Here is a 19190-nt window from a genome sequence, read left to right as displayed (position 1 = left end):
GTTGTTGCCTGTAAGAACTCCAGCCCACATCTGCAAGCACCTCTAGATCAGCAGTATCTAGGCCACTAAATAAAAACATCCTGAATTTGAAAGGCATTATGTACTTGCTGCACCCATTCAAATATCTAAAAATTAAGCCAGTTTTACCAAAGCAGTTGTGAATCGTAGCTGCTGATTTCAGTCAGGTAGGTTTCCAATCCAATGTCCCCAGCCACTCTGCTGCACCCTGTAGAAGAATTTCATGTTTCCTCACTTATGCAGGACCTCAGGCTCCCAATCTGAATCACTGTCTCTGCAACCTAACACAAGCCCTCCAAAGCCCTCAAAGATGGGTTCCTTCTTTGTATGTCCCATTCATGCACACAGAAGTGTGTGTGTAAGGGTGTCAGCATGAAAGGGATTGCAGAATATGCTGTTTTTCTCAAAAACACTGATAACTACTTCAAGCTGAGCATAGCCCACTGTTTCTCTAGTCCTGGATCAGGCAGAGTCTGCTAACTGAGAGTCTGGAGCTCCTCAGTTTCTACTCTCCCTCCGTCTATTTCAATAAGGGTTTATTATGGAAGAACCTTGCTCTCTCAGGCTTCGCACAATGTCCTTGGTCCCATCCCAAAATAAATTTTCTGTTTGACAAAACTAGCTAAAATACAGCAGGAATTTAGTAGAGGGGGAGGTACTAAGCAGAAAAACTGCATTTTTCGGGTTTGGTTTTTTTTTTAATTACATTTCTGTGACTTAGACTTACAAGTTTAGTATAAAGCTCCTGCAAAGCAAGCCTGCCTTTTCTCCTGCCTTGCCTGCGAGGGGCTGTCAGGTCTGCTAGGACTGGATCTGCTGTCCCAAGCAGTCCTGGCTGAAGCTCCTGGAGGAGCAGAGCTTGCTGCCTGGAGAGTTGGTGGGCAGCTCTCCTGCTGTAAATGCATTCATTTCTCTGCTGCTGTCCCTTGGTCCGGGGAGCTGCAGAGTTTTTCTTCTCTTATGTAATGGTCTGCTGGTGTCTTTGCTTGGAAAACCTCTTTTTCAGCTGGAGGGTGTCAGGAGCCCCGTCCTACCTCTCTTGGGTCATTTGCTCAGAGAGGTGCTGGCCGAGGGGGAGAGGTGTTAGGCTGGCGGGCAGCAGCGGGGAGCAGCTCACCCCCCCTTCCTCCCCTTGCCCCGAGCCCTTCCCGGAGTCACTCACCCCCCCGTAGGAGCACGGGGCAGCTCCGCCTGGCGACCTCGGGCTGCGAATGGGGGAAAGGGGAGAGGTGGCAATTTGGGATGGGCGCTTTGCCTGGAGTGGTGCGTCTTGTCGCTCACACACACACGCGCACACACACACACCCCTTAAGAGCCACAGCGCGGCTGGGGCAGGGCTGGGTGCGGCGTGGGGGGGATGCAGCAGCCGTGGGACCGGGAGGACGGAGAGTGGAGCGCGGCGGCTGCTGCTGCTGCTGTGGGAAAGCGCTTCGCAAAGTCTCTGGGCGAAGCTCTCCCTCCTCCGGTAGCCGGCGGGGAGCGGGGGCACCCGGGGCTGCGGCCGGGCGGTGGAGGGGGGGCGGCGAGGCAGGGGCACGGTGGGGTCGGGGGACGTTAAAATGCAGCATCATCCTCCCGCCCCAGCAAATTTCGTGTGTGTGTGAGTGTGTGTGTGTGTGTGTGTGTGTAGGGCGTGGAGGGAGTAAAGCGAGCAGCGGTGTTTTGCAGCGGGGAGGGGGGGGCGCTCCCGGCGCTCGTTGCACCGCCCCGGAGAAGCGGTGCCCGCCGCGGGGCTGCGCGGAGCGGCGGCGGGCGCGGAGCGGGCACTGCAGAGCCGGCAGCGCTCACGGTGCAACGCCTGAGCCTCGCTGACGAAAGGGGGGCACCCGGGCGGAGGAGGGGGATGGTAGTTGGCTGGGGGTAGAGGGAGGAGAGAGGGGAAAAAAGGAGAAAGAGAAAAAAAAAAATAGGCAAGGACCCCCCCCCCCCTCCCCTGCCCGGTCCCTTCCACCCCCGACACACACACACACGCTCTCACACACACACACCCCATTGATCAATATTTGGCTGTCTTGCTGCAACTTGCTGCAGTCTTTTAAAGGAGTAGTAGAGAGAGAGGGAGAGAGAAAGGGAAACTGACAGGAAGGGGTAAGGAGCTACACATGTCACATGTGCTTTCTAAGACGGCCAGGAGCATCTGCAGGCTGGATCTGGTGGAGGATGCTGCGGCAGGTGATACACAGAGGGCTCCAGTCGTTTTTCTACAAGCTGGGCTTATTCGTGAGCAGGCATCCGGTGTTTTTCCTCACTGTGCCCGCAGTCCTGACCATCATCTTCGGCTTCAGCCTGCTCAACCGCTTCCAGCCTGACACTGACCTGGAGAGCCTGGTAGCCCCCAGCCACAGCCTGGCCAAGATCGAGAGGAGCTTAGCCAGCAGCCTTTTCTCCCTCGATCAATCTAAAAGCCAGCTGTATTCGGACTTGCACACCCCGGGGAGGTATGGCAGGGTGATTCTCCTCTCCAAACCCGGAGGCAATATTTTGCATCAGGCTGATGTGATCCTGCAGATCCACCGAGCCGTGCTGGAAATGAAGGTGAACTACAAAGGCTATAATTATACTTTTTCCCATCTGTGTGTGTTGAGAAATCAGGATAAGAAATGCGTGCTGGATGATATTATTTCAGTGCTAGAGGATCTGAGGCAGGCTGCCCTCTCCAATAAGACAACAGCCAGGGTGCAAGTGAGCTATCCCAACACTAAATTAAAGGTATGCTCTTACTGCATGCTTTTGCCAATTAAAGAGGCAGCACTTCATTTCTTGTCCTAAACAGCAAAGAGAAATATAATCATATCTATCTCTCTATATCTGTATGTGTGTGATCTGGGCTTTCCTCGGGAAGCAGCTGAAACCTATGCCTTGCTATTGTTCTGTACGAGGAGGGAGGGTGGGGGGACTGTACGCTAACGCACCAGGAGAAGCGGGGAGTGGAGAACAGCCTCGGGACCGGGAGACCTTGCAATGCCTTGAAGGGTTAATACATCAGGGACAAGGGACAGGAGGTCGGTGGGGGGTTGAGAGCTGGGGTTTCACCATCACCTTTTCCAGTCCCACTGCCATGGTGGGATAATTTATCTTTAATATGACCAGAAAAAGCTTTCCTCAAATGCACGGCGAGCTCCTGTATCTCCCTGCCTCTGTGAGTGCCGTAAGAGCAGCAGGAGGTTTGGGCCAGAAGCGATTTCAGGTGTCCTGCCTTCTTTTTCTTTACCTGCATGCAAAGAAGGGGAAGGCAGGTGGAATTTTTTCTCTCGGTGTGAAAATAATTAACTCTGCTGCTGATGGATGGGCTGGAGTTTTGGGACGGATCCCATCATCTAGAGGCTTCCAGCAAAGGCGAAACAAGGTAAAAGGTGAAAAGAGTTTCAGTCTTTCCAATTAAAAGAATAAACGATTTGGCAAAAATGATCTCAAGGATATTTCCCCAGCACACAAGCACCCGTCTGCTTTCCCTCTCATCTGGAGCAATCCAGTTCACCAGGACTAACCTGCTATGAGCAAATAAGGTGCAAAGTTTGCAGGTGGCTGCTGAAAGAAGTTTCTGCAAATTACAGTATATCTGCATGCTCCCCCAGGCATTGCACCAGAGGCAGGATTTATTTAGCAGAGTGTAACGAACTCCCAAGCACACTAGTTACTCATGGCTTTGGTCACAGGGAAGAGGATATGCTCCTTCTTGTAGACCAGAGAGGCTCTTTGGTGTTACCTGTCCCCCTTTCTTCAAAGAGATGCTCAGGGATGAGTGAAGTAGTGCTCTTGCAAGTACTGGCCAGATCCTGAAGTTATCATTTGTTTCTTAATGTTCATTTACCCAGAAAAAAAGTAAAGCCAGTCCCTGCTCCAAAAACTGAAGCAGAGACATAGATTGATTTTATTGGTCTTTTTGCTTCAGTAACAGGACCAGCTGGGATTTGGTCCCATTGCTCTAGATGGTACGGTAATAGCTGTGTGCGGAGTTGTGGCTGGCTGAGTTGAGTGTGGAAATGAAAAGGTGTCCTTGCTGTTGCTGGAAAGTCCTGAGTACAAGGAGTGCTCAGAAACACAACTTATTCTGGATTAAATATCCTTGGACAAATTTTTTTCTTTTAGTTTGCTGTGAAGAGAATCCTGCTATTGCAGAATTGAAGTGCTGTTTTTTCATTTTGCTTATTTTTAAACTCAAGATTAAGCTAGTTTGGTGGAGAACATTGATAATCTGGACTAACATAATTATAAACCAGCTTTACATGGAAATAATCATTGTACTCTCTCAATCCAGATTAATTTTCCTGTGTAGAAAAACCTTAACTGAGCATGGTAAAACTAGGATGGGGTCACTTGCAATGTGTTTTTTTACTAGGAGAGTGCCTACAGCTCCTCCTTTTTAAAGATAAAGGAAAAAATAACCTGGTCTAGATTAGAGATTTATTGGAATAAGCGATCGGTAGATAATTCACACAGAGAAAGGTTTTCCCAAAGCCTTGATGTCTGGCTTTGAGCGCTGCCGAATACCAGCCCGGTACCTCCAATCCCCCAAGCAGTTGTTATGTATCATCTTCCGGATGAAGGAATAAATGCCCTTAAGTACCTAGGTTTAAAGTTGGACAGAGCAGGCGGCTTCCTAGCCACTTCTTGGTGAAGTGAGGTAAAGCCATCAAAATCTGTGACTGCACTTTAGAGAAAAGCTAATGATTACAACCCATTTCTGTGGAAAGGGAAAGTCCCTGGTGTTACCGAGAAAGAGAAACACACTTTGCCACAGTTTTTATTTTTCTGATACGGTAAGAACTCTGTTGTGGGACCGCTGTCAGCCCTGAACCTGGACTGGCCTTCAGCTATGGCATGTCCTCGGAGACTCACCTTCTCTGGTCTCTTTGGCTCCAGATGCTGGGAATAAATTATTACTTTGTATAGATTAATTCACATGTGAGCCCCACCTCTGTCATCTCTGTTGTCCCATCTACCAAGCTACAGGGTTCGGAAGTTGTGAGCAAACATCTCTTGCTCTCCTTCAAGCCATGGCCAAAGTATTGATTTAATCCAGGCTCCCAGGCTGTTTACTGACCTCCCTCTCTCTGCACTTCTGAGCAAAGACTGTAGAAACCCAGGGCTGTGTTGTGTGTTTTGGGGTGTCTAGATGTGTTTAACCAGAAATACCTCAGTTGCTGCACCCACTAGGGTAGATCAGTCCCTGGATGCTCAGCAAAGGGAACAGCCCCTGTGGCTGTAGCTGTGAGGTTTTTTATTTCTTTTTACTTGAGTCATGACAGGAAGGAGCAGTTGTGGCTAGACCTCATGGGAATGCAAACAAGAGAGTGCAATCTGGCTTCCCTTATTCAGTGTGTACCAGCGTTCATCACACTCACCAGTCCATGTCCTTGGGCGCATTCTCAGCTAAACTTTCCTGCACCGTAAGGACCCACTAGCATCTTCTAGGTTGCCTCATTTTCTGAAAAGACACATTGCTTGGTTAATACTGGTAGATTTTGCTCTGTCTTGTTCTTTTAATAACGGCCTCAGATTGAATAAAATTCTTCTAAGAACAATACAGTGGTTTTACAAAACATGAAGGTGTCCCAGATGTGTTTAATCTGCAGCTGACATGGGTCAAGTGTCAACCTTTTCTGATCTGGGAACCACAATGACAATGTTGAGCTGTTCCCACCACTCTCCTGCTCCATCTGGAAGCTGCAAAAACATCCTGTAGTTTTTTCTTTCCCTCAAGTCTTGTGAGCAGCTCTCACTTTGTCCCTCTTCTGGTCTTCTGTTGGAGCCCAGATTGGTTTGATTTGCTCAGGTGAGCTCTTACCAGGTCTTTCACGGGAACTTTGTGGGAGCTGTATGAGCAGGTTTCAGCAAACTGCTCTGGTTTTGAAACAGCTGTTATTGGGCTGCAAAATCTAATGAAACTGTTTGGCTTTTCCTAAGGGAATCTAGCTGTGAAGGGTAACAATTGTTTAATCATTACTTGCTCTATTGTTGGAAGAGCTTATAGCCTTGAATACATCTGCCTTCACTGCCCCTCTGTAAGTTGGGAAGTCTTGGTCTCTCCACTCACCAGAGGAGGAGCAGAGAGATGGCACTTACATCCAGAGTGCATACTGCAGTGTGGTTTCAAATGCCTGAGATGAGATTAAAATCCACTCTGGCAACACAGGGGTCCTTGTAGGCTAGTTTAGTCTTCTGAAAGGCAAGGTGAACCAGGCTGTACGAAAATGCCTGCTCCCGTTGCTTTGGGGACACTCTCTAGCCCGTTCACAGTTATTGCTATGCTATGCTGCAGTCTGCAGCCCAGCCAGAAGAGTGACTTGCCCAAGGTCATGCAGATAGACCGTGGCGGAGCAGGAAAACAAAGCTGAATGTATGAAGTCTTGATGAAGACTTTTGAGATACGTCCTGGAGCAAGATTGCTCGTGCTTTCCCCAGCCCAGGACAAAAAAAAAAATGATGTTCCTGTGTTTGGGGTCTGGATTGTGACCTAACCACATAGACTAGGCAAGTCTATACACTAAGAACTGACCCTCAGACATCAAAACATTAAATTGCAAGTTTTAACAAATCCCGGCATCATTTTTTGTCGATTAGGACTTCCAGGACAGTGTCTGGGCACGGCTTGGGAGTTAGCATGGGAAGGGGTCCATTCCTGGTTGGTATATCTACTCCATTCTGGGGATAACAGTGCATATCTCCTTGCCAGAGCATGGTCTGAGGCACATTTTATTTGTTGGTATGGACAGAATTATTGATTACATGGGGATTACTTCTTGTGTACTATCAGATAGGAGGAAGGAGATTGGTTTATGACCCTGATTTGCCAATAACCCCAGAAAATGTGCTGTCCTTATCAGGAAAAAAGAAAAAAAATCACTACAAAGAATAAGAATGATTTCTGACCACAGTCCTTATCCAGAATAAAAAAAAAAGTGTGAAAGCATTTTTTCAGGTATTTCACCTTTACTGTTTCTTTTCATGTTTATTTGCTAGTTTGAGAAAACATAATAACTTAGAAATTATGTCTCTGAGATCAGAGTGAATATGACAACTGCTGGTTAAAAGGAGCCTTTGTAAGCAGATTTTTGTAATACTGCCTTCAATTAATTAAGTATCAGTCATTTATGAACACTAAGCTAAACAGCAGCCAATAAAACAGACATCTCTATTACCACATTTGTGATAAGCACATCAGCTGGATACTGAATCCTTTATTGCTTAAGTAGAAAAGTTACTTGCATTCACTTAGCATCTTGAAACCTGTAATTGCAGACTTGCTACTGGCCAGATTCTCAATTTTTCTCATGCTGACAGCTGTACTTCTAAAATAAGCCTTGCTCCTTTTGCATTCGTGGAGTCTTTCCCACTGCTCTAAGATTAATTCCTCTTTACCTGACCCTGAGGCACCGACCACCTCCATGGGACAGGGAGGCAATAAAACCAGAGCACACCTACATCAGAGTAGGCATCTGCATATCAATAGTATCCACAAACTATTTATTCCTTCACTACAGTTGGTTCAAGTATAAGATTACTCTGACTCCAAGGACCAGATGGTTCCTCAGAGGCAATGTGGCTCTGTAGCCATTTGTGATACCACCTGTCCCAATCCAAGCCTGTGGCTCAGGATGTGTTCTGTAGCTGGCAAAAGTTGCTAAGTCAAAGCAAAATAATAAAACATGAGCAGGAAGAGGATCAGAAGAGAAAGGCTGGAGGCTGCAGATAGTTTTCATCTCCACCTCTTGGATCAAGACAGAATTGGACAGGCTAAGCTCGGAGTAGCTGCTCAGTAGCGTGAAAGAAAGTTGATAATGTTTGAAAGCAAGTAGCCTCTTCTGGCTCACAGGTTGGGAAAACCTATTTGGGAAAAAAAAAAAAAAAAGAAAAAAGACTCTCTTCTTGTGCCAACTGTGTTTCCACACTGTCCGGCAGGACTAGGAAGGGCTCCTCACCCGCCTCACCTGGAGGGGCTGGTGGAGCTGGTGTCTGCAGCGGGTTAGCTGTGCCTTTACTGGGAGATGTCCCTGCAGCTGTCAGCTCTTGAGGACTTGATCACACAGCCTGCCCACTCCTCGTGGGCAAGAAATGAAGCATTTCCTTGCATTTTAGGAAAATTCTCCACTCCTTCCTCTGCTTAGTACGTTAGGAACAGTGTCTGTCTTAGTTCTGCTAGACAGCTGTTAAGACGACCCTCTTGCCTAAAAGGGAGGCCAGACTATGAGCCCTGACTGCACCAAGGACATGAAACCAGGTTAAGCCGTATCAGGACAAACTGTCCCAACACAAACAGCAGAAAGACAGCAGAAACCTATCAAAGAAGGATGGGGTTTAGGGTGCTCTTTTTGCTGTTCTTCAGTTATGAATTTAACTTTATCAGTCTCTGGGGTAATTTCCACCTTCACCCACCAGGGCTGTAGACAACAGGTTCGCTCGGTGTGGAGCTCATTCCTTCCCATCAAGCAGCTGAGAGCATTGGCCACAACAAAGGCAGCAAAGAAAATATTCTCCATTGACCTCTCAGATGACCTTGCTCGGCTACTTCATGCCTTTCCTTCCCAGCGATTCCACCCTCCAGTTTTGTCAGCAGACATGGCCTTTTATGTAGTGCCAGGCCTTCTGGAGACCTTGCCGTGACATGAATAATAATAGAGAAGCAGTTGGAAGGTTGGTTGGGTAGAGAGCAAATGAAGATGCAATTGCAAGTCCCTTCAGTTAGTAACGACTGCTCGTCACTGTGGATCTGGGATGGATGTCAACCACTTGCCAAAGGTAGAAAGTCCAGTAGCACTTTTCCATCTTCCTACAATAACTACTCCTCTGAATTTACAACAGATGGGTATTCTTGCTAGCTGTAACAAGAATTAAAACAAATTTAGATACCACCATGCTAGCAAGGCGAGAGAATATAATTGATGAGTGTTAGTAAAGAAGATCTGTCATCTTCCCAGCCGGAGAAAGGTGCTTTAACAGAGAGGAGATCCTTAAATCAACATTAACTGATTAAATATATGTTCTGTGGTAGAAGTGGGAGGAACTTTCTAAGGAGAAAATTAGATTAATAAATATGTCAAAAAAAGTTCTTAAATTATTTAATGTCCTTTATGTATATGTGGGTATGCATATTACATAAAAATATGTATGCATATTACATATTATGCATATTACATAAAAATCTTTCTTAGTCAGTAAACAATGATGTAGGTAAGTTTGTGCTAGGCATTTTGAAAATAATAATCCAAGAACAAAACCTGTATTAAACCTTTTCAACCATTAAGAGATAAAAGAGCCCTGTGCAGAGCTCTGCACAGTTACTATTACTGAAGTCATGGTGAAAAAACCTGCTGACTGGTTTTCCGAGAAGAGTGATTTGAGTTATTAAAATCATGATCTTACATTTCTGCAGAAAGCCTTTAATTTATGCAAACCCCACATCCATTGCACACTCCTAGTGCAAACAGTGAGGCATAATGTGCATGGCTGGGACTTGAGCTGAAAAGCAGCTTTAAATACAGATGAAACGAAGTCTTCAACAACGTAGGAAAGCAGGTGCTGCGTGTGGTGGAAAAGAGAAGGGAAGACAACGGGAGGCAGAAAGGGCAAGCAAGTCTTTTATACCTCTGTTGCTCACTGTTTGAGTCCTGTTCTCTGTTTTCCTACGTACTAAGGTGCAAGATGCTTATGTGGATAATAGACAGTAAAGGAAGTTCTTGGCTGTGAAGGATCCTACAAAGGGAGAGAGCAGTGACAGAGCTCCTGAGCATTGCAGAGGTGAGCACGTGCAGTGGCACATGCCGTTGCCCTAGCCCTGGATTCACTGGGTGTGAATTAGCTTCACTTTTACACTGGTTCAGCCATTTGGAAGCAGGAGCTTTGGGTGAAGTGCTTGGAGATCTTTGATGATCACTAGTAAGTGTGATCTGAGGAGGATTTCCAGCTAAAAAGAATTGCTGTGGAACCAGTTTGAGGGCAAACTGGGAGTAATTTGTTGGTGGGCAACTCTGGTATGGCAAAGAGATTTTTCTGCAGCTTTTTTTTCTCCATAACCCCGCTCATACGTTGGTGGGTAATTCCCGCACGATGGGATGCCAGTCCTGCGTGCCCGGCAGCATCTCTGTGAGACATTGGACAGCCCTCCCACAGCCGTGAGTCAGACAGATCAGTTTTTCTCCCTGGTTCTGCATTCTGGCATCAATCCTGCCCTGCCCCAGTCCACGCTTGCTTAGCAAACTGGTAGTGCAGGTGCTGAGGGGATCGCAGGTGGTGAGACCGGCATGTCACTACCTGGCTAATATTGCAGAAAGGTTTTGGTCTGATAAGGATCTATAACTAAGATGGAAAAAGTCAGTTGGCACCACAGGTGTATAATGGTTCCTCAATACATACGACAGGAAATGTTTCGGCATCTCCTAGAATAATTCTTAAAAAATACCAGTTTTACAAGCCCTAAAGCCTGCTTGTCTGCATATCAGAAGGCAAAGGGCAGTCTTGCCTACCTGTCCCATGGCTTCGAAGGCAATGCCACATTGCAGAGACTTTAAGTGCAATGCAGCCCACCTACCTAGGGGATGCAATTTGGGATTAAAGATCAAGCTCCTAATGGGCCAGTCCACCACAATTAATTTCCTTGTGCAGTGGTGGGAGACCTGGGAGATGCCATTGAATACCTCCACAGGGAAGCCCCAAACACCTAACATGTATCATCTCACAATATATAGGGAATATAAACAACACCTATAGGACCAGTTTAGTGGGCGCCTAAAACTTGTGCCCAAGTTAGGTACCTAAGCAAGACAGAAAAGTTGCGCTTCTGTAAGACAGGGTCTCGCTTTTCTTACACCTTGCATAATTGTTTCCACCAGCGTTATACAAGTGTTGTCAGTCTGATGGGGATGTGTTATTCTCACCACATACGTGGTGTATTTTTGCACATGTATCAACAGCTTCGTAAAGGCTGCTACGATTCAGAAGTGGCCATGGAGTGTTTTGCTGCCTCTGTGCTAAATGTCTAATTTACCTGTACTAAATCACACATTACCGGTGCTGCCTGGAGGGCAGACCCATAGAATTTCAGCTGAATCTTTTTCTGTTATAAGTTACAGTACTTTTGAAATCAAAAGTATTTGTGAAACAATGTCTATCTCGCCCTTAATTTTGTCTTGAAGGAAGAAAAGAGAAGGGCAGGTTCTCATAGTTTCATTTTGGTGTATCCCCATCAAAATGTTTCTTTTCTTTGTTTTGTGTTGAAATGGTTCTTTCAAAGTGTTCTTTCAAATTTCTTTCCAAAATATTTTGCTCTCACATTACACTGCAGATTAGAAAATAAAGGAGGGGAAAAAAAAAAAAAAGCTACTTTTAAAGGAAATGTTTTCCCATGTTCAAACTTTGGGGAAGGAGAGGTCACTCTTGTTTGAAAATCACAGAGAAATGAAGTCCCCCCACCAGCTCTGCCTGGCAAGATCCCTGTGTGGCTGAGGTCACGGCCCAGTCCCCGTGGACATGACTGTACCCCCCAACAGGGTGCTTTGCACTTTTAATGCCATTTTTCACTGGAGACCAAGGCACTGTATTGATGGGCCAAGTGATCCTTGCTTCTAGTTTCCAGAGCAGGTTTAGTTTGTAAGACAATTTGCAGTTCATTAAGAAGAAAGATGCTGTTAGCGGTACTTCACTATGAAATAAAATCTCTTGTTTGACGGGGCCTGTGACTTAAATATAAATCACCCTTTTCCTAACCATTTTCCAGGATGGTTTCTTAGAGTAGATTTTGATTCATTAACTAAATACATTAACAAATTCAGTGCTGAGCAGATGCAACATGGAAATATTTATGTGAAATTTTCTCCTTAAAATCCACGCTTCACTTTGCTCATGATCTTGACTCCTGTCCTACTGAGTGAGGTTTTATTCACAGATAAGTATGAAACATCCTCCAATAGAAACTGCAGCACATAGACTTTTGGATCCAGATGACAAACCCACTTCTCTTCAGGAGTAGCTGGCAGGTGTGGTAATAAATGCTCTACCAGTGGTTTTTCTTTGTTAACTAACAGTAATTTTCCTGTCCATAACTGATTTTGTATCTGCATGTAAAAAACATTGGTTAACCAGTTGATGCACAGCAGATTTATCATTGCAAATTGCATAGAAATTTGGGACACCAGCAAAGAAACATGAACATTTCTGAATATTTACAAATGTCTCTCCAATCCTTTCTTTCCCCAGGCTTCAAGATTAGCACAAGTATTAGGCTTTAGGTATACACCCAAAAATAAATTTCACAAGTTTGACAAGCTTAAGAGCTCCCCTGCTCTCATAATATATTTCATGATTTTTCATTTCTGAGAAGAATTTAATTTTAAAGAAAAGGGGCTTTTTTCTCCTAGAAGAATAACACTTGTATTCTTACAATTTTTACTGTCTTCTTGCCTCTAGTATAAGATTTTGGAGGTGGGAGAAAGTGGAGGACATCCTTGAAGGGAAAAAAATGTGTTCTATAAATGCCAAATACTGTAATTACATATGTTCAGTGATCTTTCCATCAGAATATTCACCTCAAAAGGAAAGTTAAAGCAGATCATTTGTCACTGCTTAACAGATCTGAAAAATGCTCCTTTAGGAATGAATCTGATACTTTTTTTTTGTGGAAAACCCAATTACTCTTTGAGGTAGCAAAAATGACAAAGAAAAATAAAGACAGAATAGGACATTTTTTCACTTCCTTTAGAGCAGCTAAATAAAAGGTGACCAGGAGAGAGAATAGCCCAGAATGAAACTCAAAGAAACTCAAATGCATCCTGAAATTATAGGACCAGTTTGAACATGGTCTTTCCTATAGCCTCTTCAATGAGGATACAGTGGACAGAAAGGACAATATTTCAGATGCTGCTTTGTGAAGGAGCAGTCTGGGGTGTCAGATGGTGATTTTGGTGCAGGACCGCGTGTTCAGGAATTCATATTCTGCTGCAACTCAGATCTTCCTCTCCCTTACATCGATTTTCCCATCATAAAGGAGTGCTGTGATGCAGCTAGAGAAATTCAGTCAAAGAACTGTTGGAGTTTTATGAGCAATCATCTCATGCCTTTTCCATCTAACATCAAGAGGTCAAAGACATAAAAGGTTTATAAGGTCAGTCTAGCCCATTCCCTGGCTTGTGCAGGATTATGAGGAAATCCTAACAGAAAAATTAATTCAGATTGACTTGGATGGGAAATCAGTCATGGGGGTTGGAAACCAGCTGAAAGATTGTAAACGAAGAATCATGATAAATGATAATGTAACAAGTTTATGGAAGGTATCTTGCAGGGTATCTGGAGAATTTGTGTTAGGTCTAGTCTCATCTAACATCTCTATTAATTATTGGGAAGTGGAATTGAATTGCACAGGAATGAAATTCACAGATAATATTAAACAAGGAGGAGCTGTCAGCAGCAGCTGAGTCAGAGAATTTACACAGACAGAACCAGAGGAGTTAGAAACCCAGACAGAAAATAAAACAATTTTCTGAAGAGTTTTGGTTGCATTCTGGTCTCCAAAGGGCAATCTAGGGTCCTCCCTTGAAACAGATTCCTGTAAGCTGAGTTTTGCAAATGTCAAATTGAAGATACAATGCTTAAATGATGGGGCCAAGGTCAAAGACAAAGTTGATATTAAAGTCGGGATTTTGCAGCCCCCACAGAAAGGGCACTTAGTTTTACTTCTGATTTTGACATTGCTTTGCAAGTATGGACATTTCACTAGTCGGTGTTGTCCTTTGTCCTTTACCTTCTGGCAGATCAAGTTCTGCAGGACAAAGACAACTCCATATGTTGAGTTTGAATGGTGCTTTGGAGGCTGTAGATGATGTGTTAAATAATCAGTGAAGCCTTGCTAGACTGTTGCTTTGCCTTGGTCTTTTTGTTATCTTTCTAGAATGAAATTAGTCGTCTTCTGGAGTTTTGTGCTGACTGTGTGGATTTTGGATGGGCCAAGCTTGAAGTTGTTGTGCCATGTTGTGCATCACCTGATTGTTCCCCAGCATTTCAAATTTGAATAGCCTCATACCCCTAATGTCACAAATTGGGTCCATTTTGTCCCTGTTGAATTTTGTCATTCATTAATTATATTCTGGTTGTGCCAGGGAAAAATTCTCATAGCAGACAGTTTTAAAACTCAATTGAGCAGGACAGTTAAAAAAAATATTCAGCTGGATCATTTCTACTGCTTTTTGTCCAACCTGAGTGTGATTGCAGACCAAGTGTCTAGGAACAGGTTGGTGATGTTTGTTAAATGAATTGTGGAGTTAGGCCATTTCTTCTCCTCTTCTTGAAAAATGTCCACAATATTAGGCCATTTTCTGCAGCAGATGGTATCTGGTCTGGTCTGCAGAGTCAGGCTGTGACCCTGCCCTGCCACTGAGGGTCCATGAAGTAGCAGTTCATGGATGGTCATAGAGAGTCACGAGGGAAAAACCCATCCCAAAGATGGGATACATTTCTTCTAATTTGAGTCCTTCTGTGTTTGGCATCTAATCTAAACTGGGCTCAGTGTTCAATCAGAGAAGAGAAGGGTGAACCTCCAGAAGCAATGTATTTCACTTTTTCTAAACAACTACATTAGGCAAGGATAATTCACCTTTCAGAGACATCATGGACCAGAGAACGAATGTTCAGATTATGCATTTACCTTTCAGTTGGTTAAAATTAGGTGAGCTGAATCCCACCATACTTTAATTTCTGTCGTGGTTTAGCCCCAGCTGGCAGCTAAGCACCGCACAGCCACTTGCTCGCTCCCCGCCCTGACGGGATGGAGGAGAGAATCAGAAGAGTGAAAGTGAGAAAACTCGTGGGCTGAGATAAAGACAGTTTAATAGGCAAAGCAAAAGCCGTGCACACAAGCAAAGCAAAACAAGGAATTCATTCCCCACTTCCCACGGGCAGGCAGGTGCTCAGCCATCTCCAGGAAAGCAGGGCTCCATCACGTGTAATGGTTGCTTGGGAAGACAAACGCCATCACTCGAATGCCGCCACCCCCACTGCCCCCCCCGTCCTTCCACTTCCCCAAGCCCCTTATAAGCTGAGCATAACATCCTATGGTATGGAACATCCCTTTGGTCAGTTGGGGTCAGCTGCCCCAGCTGTGCCCCTCCCAACTTCTGGTGCACCCCCAGCCATCCCGCTAGCGGGGTGGTGTGAGAAGCGGAAAAGGCCTTGGCTCTGTGCAAGCACTGCTCAGCAACAACAAAAACCACTTCTGTATGACAAAAACATCTCTATATTATCAACACTGTTTCCAGCACAAATCCAAAACATACCCCCATACTAGCTAGTATGAAGAAAATTAACTATATCTCAGCTGGAACCAGGACAATTTCAAATCACCAAAAAAAAAAAAGAATCCATGAAATTTTCATAAACATGGGAATATGGTAAATTTTAAGATCTTTATAGCAAAGTCTTATGTCAGGTGAAGTTTTTCTGAATGATGTAGAGTATATCTGCATTTGCACTGACATGAGAAAAAACTTCCCAGAATAATTTCATGGGGAAAATCAAGGCTTCTTCTCAAGCCCATTGCAGCTTTGTCTCACACCAAATCTCTGACAGGGTTTTGAAATACTCTTTTTGAAATTATTATTAGATAGTTGCAAAAGAACTAAAATACATTAATCTGAATAAGGAATTAGCTTCCACTGAAGGAACCGGAATTAAATGCCATCGTCCTGCAAAATAGATTGCCAGATATTGGCAGTTTATTGCAGCAGGGAGACTGAGATTTTGCAGAGTACTCAGAAGACAAATGCTGAGGTTCTATCACCTGGAAATGCTTTACTGTCCGATTACTCTTTGGCTTACTTTATCAGAATTTTTCCCTAAATATTTATTTGTTTGAAATTCAAAGGTGGCTAGATACCACAAGATCCCACCATCTGGAGCACTTTTGCTTTAAAATTAAAGGTTTATTCCTTCCTGTTCTGCCAGAAATAAAACCTTTCCAAATAGATTATACTAATATAAATTGAAAAATCACTTTGTGCTCCAGGGGACTTTGAAAAGCATTTTTTTTTAAAACATCTATTACATTAAAGTAACTGTAAAATGCCTATTTGGAGAAATGTTTTGATGTCTTGTAGGGAAGCATCTCAGATAAGTTGAAAAGGTGGTGGTGGTTGTTGTTGTTATTATTATTACTGTTTACAGTGAATATAGTACATTCCTTCAGAAGTGCTTATACACAGTAACTAAATACTCATCTTGCTATCTTGAACTCATTCTTAACAATAGCACTACATTAAGATATACATCTAGAAACACATACAACCTAACTTTAAGCATTTAATGAAGGTACTTAAATTAGGGTTTGGAACACTGTAGGGTTTAGGAGGACTGAAAACCCTAGGAATGAGATTCAGTCCATTTAAGTTCAAAATTGCCCTCTGGAGGTGCCCTGTATTTCTCTTCTCCATGAGCAGGCAGCCTGGTAGTCCTGGAATTTCTAACTTGGCACGTTTGGTTAGGCAGCCTGACTAAATTCTGACTTTTCGTGTTTTGAGTCTGGCTGAAAAGGCACATCCAAATCAGAAACTCTGCTTGAAGTCAATAGCTGCTGTGTGCTCGCACGAAGGGACAAATACTCGGCCGTGAAATACAGCCACCCTGAGGATGAAGCTGTTCAGGTGTTGCAGAGCTGACACCACCACCGGACTACGGGGTTTGAGCACAGGAATTAAAGAAACCCTGAGCCAGCTGGCAGCAAGGAGGGAATTCAATCTTTTTTTCATTATTATTTTTATTTTTTCCTTCCCATTGAGTTTGCATAAACCTGGATTAGTTCTTCAGCCCAGTTCACCACATGCCACATGAACTGTCCCTCTCAAGCTTGGTGGGGAGGAGGTGCAGGCTCAGGAAGGAGAGGGAAGGGTCCCCTCCTTTGGTGGCATCTCCAGTTCATAGTGCGAAATACAGCCGCTAAGGAAACTCCAGCATCAGATTGGAAGATCTTTGGAGCATAGGTAGCTTCTCCAGCTGTGTGTTTGCACAGCACCTTGTACAGCAAAGTCATGGGCCATGCCAGAACCTCACTGGTGACCAGAGATTATGGTCTGAACTGAGACTTCAGCATCTGCTGTACCTCATGTGAGTCCTCCCAGACCTCAGCAGCGCAAAGGCTCCGTCAAGATGAATTTCTACCAGCATGTGGAGCTTGATCAGCAGCAGTCGTTAGCAACTCCTGCAATCTCTAGATTAAGGTTTTGGGCTGATGTAAAATTTTCAGGTTGTTGCACGCTGTTGTTTCACACTTGTTTATCATTCCAAATGTGCTCTGTGCTGTCTGAGACAGCATGAGACACCTTCTCCCACAAAGTATGGCTGAAAAAATAAGGAAAAGCTGACCCTGAGAATATCAGTAAACTTCGAGTGGGAGACCTCTCCACTGATGGGAGACAACAAGAAGCCCAAAGTGGAGATGATACCATGAGCTTTACTTTTTGACTGGAATAAGAATTAAAGAAAACATGTTAGAGAATCACGCATGACGGCTCCTTCCTTTCTATGGGCTACTAAGAACGTAAGGTTTTATCATGAAGGGCACGTGTTACAAGAAAATATTGAGACAGATTTTACAAATATAAAAAAATACCTGCTGATGTTGGTATGTGGGGGTGAAAAATCTCTTTGAACACACTGAATTCAAAAGTACCTTGGGTGGGAGTCAGCTACCTCTTATGCAGATCCAGAACCCCAGCTTCTGTTATATTTTGATGCATAAATACAGGCATACTTAAAAGCCTCATTCCCAATCCCCCTTTCCAGATTCTGGTCCAACATTATGGAAAAAAAAAAAAAAAAGGAAAAACATCTGAAACTAGACATTTTTTTGGCTCTCCACAGCTATCAAATGGCCAAACTCATTAAAAAACAGTGTGTGCTGGAGAGAAGTGGGGGATGCTTCAGGGTAGAGAAATTGCTTCATAATGCCAAACTTCAGATTAAAAAAAAAATAAGAGGGAAAAATGATTAATTATCTCCTAAAAAGGAGGAATTTTGAACTGGAAGTGTTAAGTTCTTTGTTGTATCTGCTTTGCACAGTGCCTTGTTGTATCTTATTGAGCACCATGAGAGTGGAAGCTCCTGATAGGACTTCGGTGAGAGCACAGCAGCACCTTGCATTCAAAGGCTGGGCTTAGTCAAGTCTGCAAACTGCTTAGCTGGAAATTAACCTCAAAACCACACTAGCCCCCAAATCTTGCCACATCACGCTTGGCTCTGTCTGATTCTCAGTTATTTCTTTTCTTCTTGCCTTTGATAAAACATTTATCACAGCGTTTCAGTACTTTGGCTGCTGGTCCCCAGAGAAACCAGGAAGAGCAGAGACAAGAGAAAATTAAAGAGATGTTTGCCAACATAAAACATAATTTAAAAAGAAAAAAGTACCCTTTTCTGTGTCATAATTGAAACTTCAGATTGTAAGAGCTTAAATGATTCCTGTGGATCTGCTTTACTCCTCACTTTTTATTCTCTGCTGTTTATTTTTTAACATTTCCTTTAGATGGAGTAATAAAACCAGGCAAATCCAATTCCTTTTGCTTCCTGGCAGGTTTTCTTCCTATTTCTTGTGTGTATTGGACATCAAGTGGTGTAGGGAAGACAATTAGAAAAGGTACATAGTGGGTTGCACACAAAGCAAGAGGGTCTACAAACCTGCCAGTGAAAATGTGTGACCCCTTTTTAGGAATTCCTTTTAGGGACAATTATTGGATCCCGTTCTCATCCATTCAAAATCCTTCAGCTTGGGCATATGAAATGCATGGTGAAGTTTTGCAAACAGTTTTGTGCCTTTTTGCTTTTGTTGATAAGGAAAGATGACAAGAAAGGAGGCTTTCTTGACTTTTAGTCTTTTCTGCTTTTTTTTTTTTTTTTTTTTAACTTTACGAATCAGGTTCTTGTTTAGCCTATAACTCCATGGACTTCAAGAAAGGTTTAAGATTAGAAGTTCATAAGAGACAGAAAACATTCTGGTAGAATACTGTCCTATTTACTCCTATTTAGAGAAAGCAATGACCCTCTTCAGATAATAAAATTCTCTTGGATTTCACTGGGGCACAAGATAGCTTTAATTCATTAATCTTGCTTACTCTTTATTGCCAATTTCCTTCAAATCCCTGCATTAGGGAGAAGGATTTCTTTGTTAAAAAATTAACAGTTGCATTCTTTCTCCCCCTTCC

General features: G+C 43.8%; 1 protein-coding gene across 3 annotated transcripts in view; it reads left to right on the top strand.

Moving 5' to 3' along the window:
- The first annotated feature begins 1784 nt into the window (after window positions 1-1784).
- Window positions 1785-19190, top strand: part of PTCHD4 (patched domain containing 4) — a 91727-nt gene continuing 74321 nt past the window's right edge. The window contains exons 1-2 of one of the 3 annotated variants that reach the window (XM_054821677.1): window positions 1785-1795; window positions 2178-2727. In XM_054821677.1, coding sequence (XP_054677652.1) covers window positions 2179-2727 — 549 coding nt within the window. In that variant the 5' untranslated portion in view covers window positions 1785-1795; window position 2178. Of the gene's footprint in view, window positions 1796-2089; window positions 2728-19190 lie in introns of those variants that run through there. The other 2 variants (XM_054821676.1, XM_054821675.1) reach the window with 2 other exon arrangements.

The sequence above is a fragment of the Grus americana genome, chromosome 3, assembly GCF_028858705.1.
Source record: "Grus americana isolate bGruAme1 chromosome 3, bGruAme1.mat, whole genome shotgun sequence".
Classification (NCBI taxonomy): domain Eukaryota; kingdom Metazoa; phylum Chordata; class Aves; order Gruiformes; family Gruidae; genus Grus; species Grus americana.
This window is presented reverse-complemented; position numbering and strand designations above follow the sequence as displayed.